Source organism: Mus caroli, chromosome 15, assembly GCF_900094665.2.
Source record: "Mus caroli chromosome 15, CAROLI_EIJ_v1.1, whole genome shotgun sequence".
Lineage (NCBI taxonomy): Eukaryota > Metazoa > Chordata > Mammalia > Rodentia > Muridae > Mus > Mus caroli.
In genome coordinates, this window is record NC_034584.1 from 5753283 (window position 1) to 5757690 (window position 4408).

The following is a 4408-nucleotide window of genomic DNA, read 5'->3' on the forward strand; positions in this document are numbered from 1 at the left end:
TATAGCCCTGGCAGTCCTGGAACTTACTTTGTAGACCGGGCTGGCTTCGAACTCAGAAATCTGCCTGCCTCTGCCTCCCGAGTGCTGGGATTAAAGGCATGCGCCACCACGCTCGGCTAGAACTACTTTTAACAATTAGGTTACTCCCAAGGTTATACTTTAAGCAACAGAAATTTGTCACTGAAATAAAATCTTGTGTATGTGCACATATATGTATATGTACATGTATGTAGACATATCTTGGTTGTCAGTTAAAGGCTGAGAACTCAGACACTTACAACATTAATATTGGGGGTTTGACATATGAAACTCTTTGAGCACCAACCAAAGTAACTCCATGGTATGATACAAAGACAGTGATTTCTTGGGCAACAGAGAACTCCCCAAAGCAATGTCCCCTCAAATCTATGTCTATGTGTGACTTTTTGGAGACCCATCACCATCACACTAAGTGACTGAGTTTGAGTTTTGTACCTAACAAAATAAGCTGATTTTTATTTTGTGACTCAAAATAAGCTGGGAAAATTTGGAAATAGACATTCATCAGTAAAACCACAGGCTACACATTTTATAAGCGTTCATAGTGAAGAGATGTCTGCTAATAAAAGCAGTAAGCATGAACACAGTATACATGACACATCTACACAGGGCCTATGGAAGGACTCTTATCTTATAGGACATGATCAACTGAAGCAAAGATTTATTCAATACCCAGCCTGCTTTCATGTCATGCTGCTTTGGACTTTACAAACCACCTCCTTTGCCTTCTTCCCTCTATGATTTTCTAGGACTTGGAGGATTTTATCTCTCAGTTTGGAGACTCAGGTTTTGTCCTTGTGGCCCTGGGCTCTATAGTGAGCATGATTCAGTCCAAGGAAATTATTAAGGAGATGAACAGTGCTTTTGCTCACCTCCCTCAAGGGGTGCTATGGACATGTAAGGATTCTCATTGGCCCAAAGATGTCAGTTTGGCCCCAAATGTGAAAATCATGGATTGGCTTCCACAGACTGACCTTCTGGGTAAGCTCCTCTTAGACCTGTTACTTTTCTTCCATTCACATGATGGATATCTGATGTCTGAACACTTGGGCTGGCAGATGAGAAAGCTACTGATAGGTAAAGATTTTTCCTCTAGGAGGCAGGCAATCACAGCTTCTGGAGAATAGCAGCTTTTTGGAGGAATAAGGCTGCACCCTAGACTGTCTATTGCAACAACGTCTTTAATTTTTTCCAACTCACATCGTTCTCACATCCCTAATATGATCAGTTACATTGCCTTGACGTAACAGTATCTAACATTGACTAGGATTAATCTAACACCATCTTGGACAATATGTGAACTATAACTACTTTCTGAGGCAGTTAGCACTATTTGTCACCACTAGTCTCACAATGTTGTGAGAACACTTCAGCTCTTTTAAGATACAAATATGAATGTAAGCATATAGACACATCTTGGTTGCCAGCTACAGGTTCAAAACTCAGACACTTAGATGAATGTTGGAGATTTGATAACATTGGGGAAATGCTGACTTTCCAGGGAACATGGGTAGATTTTGTGTGAGGTGTAGTTTGGGATAATTCATATATGATCATAAGAAGTATTTGATTGCTTTCAAGGTGGAACAATAGACAAGACCTATCTATATATCTAGAAGTGTCTGGCCTACCATCCCCTTTTGTAAGCTTCCTTGAGGCAGAGGAGATAGCACACAGAATATAAGCTTTATAAGAGTGCAGATATGGAAAGCAAGAGAAGGCAGAAGTAGGAAAGAGAAGAGAAAAGCATCAGTGGAAGGGTCAAGGATGAATAGGAGGACAGGAATCATGTCTGGCTTGTCACTCTCCTTGTAGCTGGGTGTCTTTGGATTGAAGTAAGGCATTTCTCTACAGAGGGAAGGTTAGACAAAATACCCAGAAACATTGCAAATACCAAAAACAAAACCAATAAGTCCATTTTCTGTAGCACATGGGTATTTCATGGGTTTACAGATTTACCTGGTATCTGATGCTTTCATAGTGAAATCTTGGACCATCTCTCTCTCTTTTGCAACAGCTCACCCTAGCATTCGTCTGTTTGTCACCCATGGGGGGATGAACAGTGTAATGGAGGCTGTCCATCATGGAGTACCGATGGTAGGGATTCCATTTTTTGGAGACCAACCTGAAAACATGGTCCGAGTAGAAGCAAAGAACCTTGGTGTTTCTATTCAGCTACAGACGCTCAAGGCAGAGTCATTTGCGCGCACCATGAAAGAAGTCATAGAAGACAAGAGGTAAGCAGCTCTCTGGGTTGTGGTCCTGTAGGCTAAATGCAGGCCTGACACAGGGATCTGTGTAGTCTGTTTTCTAGTGAATCCAGAATTTTGTGGTATGTGTTATAATATGTGTGGGAGCCTTGAAGGTCCTTCTTTTCCTTTGCTATTAATCCCAATTTTAAGTGTGGTGCTGAAAGATCCTTCTGCTTATGGTGGTATGATGGTTTCTTCTCTACAAGGTGTCATTATGACTTCTCATATTTTGGGTAACAATAGTAGAATTCCAGTTAAAACAGAAGAGGACATTTACATATAATTGTGGCTAATGTCCCTGAGAACTTTCTGACACTTTGATATCTATCTCTCCATCACCTGAATTGTTATTGTGTGTCGTACAGTAGCACATAGAGAGCACACAACATGAACAAGCAGTGTGAATCAGTTCTCTTCTGTCCCCAGGGCACAGGATAGGTCTGCTATAAAGGAAAATTTCACAAATCTAGCACAAGGAGGGCAGACAGGAGCTTGGAGATCCACAGAGCTCTTGCCAGTTCAGCACCGTGACTCAACAACCCAACAAGAATAATATTCATGTTTTAGTGTTCTTATGGCTTAAATCAGATATACATCTGTTCCATCTGTTCACAGCATTTAATTTACTTGTTTTCTCTCTGCCATAAGATGTAAAATGTGGTTTTTTAAAATTTTTATAAAGAGTGACCACTTCTCTTAACTCCCTGTCAGCCCTGCTCTCAGTTTCCAGCCCAGCCTTGTCAAAGGCTTTTTCTAATCAACTGTTCTTCCTTCAGTTCCCCTCTGCTTAAACAGTCTCTTCTCCCAGTTTTCCTAGTACTAGTAACTCCAAACTATAACAACGGTTCTAGGCTATCTACTCAGCTCTGCTTCTTCTGTCTCAACTGTCTCTTAACATAACATCTTCTACATCAACTGCCTTTTGCTCCAATTCACTTTCTCAGCCTCTTCTGGCTTTTTTTTTAAATATCCTATCCTGTTCTAGAAATGCAAGAGGCAACCAACACTAGGGTCAAGGGTCATAGGGTCAAGCATCTCTAACAGTTAAGAATTTGTTTTTACCATTAATTTATTCAGTCATTTATTTTACATTCTGATTGTAGTCCTTTTCTTCCAGTCCACATCTGACATAGCCCCTTCCCCCTCCCTAATTCCTTCTCCTCTGAAAAGGCGGTCTGGTCCCCTTATAAACCCACCCTGGTACATCAAGTCACTGCAGGACAGGCACATCCTCCCTGCTGAAGCCAGCTAAGGCAGACCAATTAGAGGAAGAGAGTCCACAAGCAGGAAACAGTCATGGACAGCCCCTCTCCAGTTGTTGGGGGATCAGTATGAAGACCAAGCCACACATCTGCTATGTATGTGTGTGGTGTAAGGCTAGCTCTAGCCCCTGCATACTCTTTGGTTAGTGACTCAGTCTCTGAGAGCCCCCAAGGTTCCATGTTTGTTGACTCTGTTTGTCTTCCTGTCAAGTCCCTATCCCCTCAAGGTCCCTCAAACCTTTCCCCAACTCTTCTACATGACCCATCAAGCTTGGTCTAATGTATGGCTATTGGTCTCTGCATCAGTTTCCATCAAGTTGTTTTGGTTCACTCTCATAGCCCTCTCTTCCTAGATGTCCCTACATCTGATCTCCCACACCTAGTTCCCTTCCCCATCCCTTTTCTCATCCAGTTCCCTCCTTCCAATGACTATTATATTTCTCCATCTAAATATTCTCCCTTCACATATTAGTTATGATCATTCTGTGTAGGTTTCTATTTTATATTGGACTTTTAAAATGATTTTTGTATCTGTTTTTGAAGTTTTTTGTTTATATGTAGTATATTTTAATGAAATCCACCTTACTCTCTCTTCCAACTCTCCCTAGGACTCCCTCAAACAGCACCCTCTCAACTTCCTTTTTCTTTTTAAAATCTTTGATTCCTAATTAATTAATTAATTAATTTACTCTTTAACCCATTGTGTTGAACTCTCCACATATACATGGGTTTGGTGGGGGCCATCTTCTGTGCCATGCAAACTTTTTTTTTTTGATTTTTAATATTTTTATTACATATTTTCCTCAATTACATTTCCAATGCTATCCCAAAAGTCCCCCATAGCGCCCCCCACTT

General features: G+C 41.0%; 1 protein-coding gene across 1 annotated transcript in view; it reads left to right on the plus strand.

Annotated features, from left to right (window-relative positions):
- LOC110310735 (UDP-glucuronosyltransferase 3A1) overlaps positions 1-4408 on the plus strand; it is a 29469-nt gene that overhangs the window by 23482 nt on the left and 1579 nt on the right. Inside the window, exons 5-6 of the mRNA XM_021183848.2 lie at positions 789-1020; positions 2057-2276. Of these exons, the coding sequence (XP_021039507.1) occupies positions 789-1020; positions 2057-2276 (452 nt within the window). The remainder of the gene's footprint in view (positions 1-788; positions 1021-2056; positions 2277-4408) is intronic.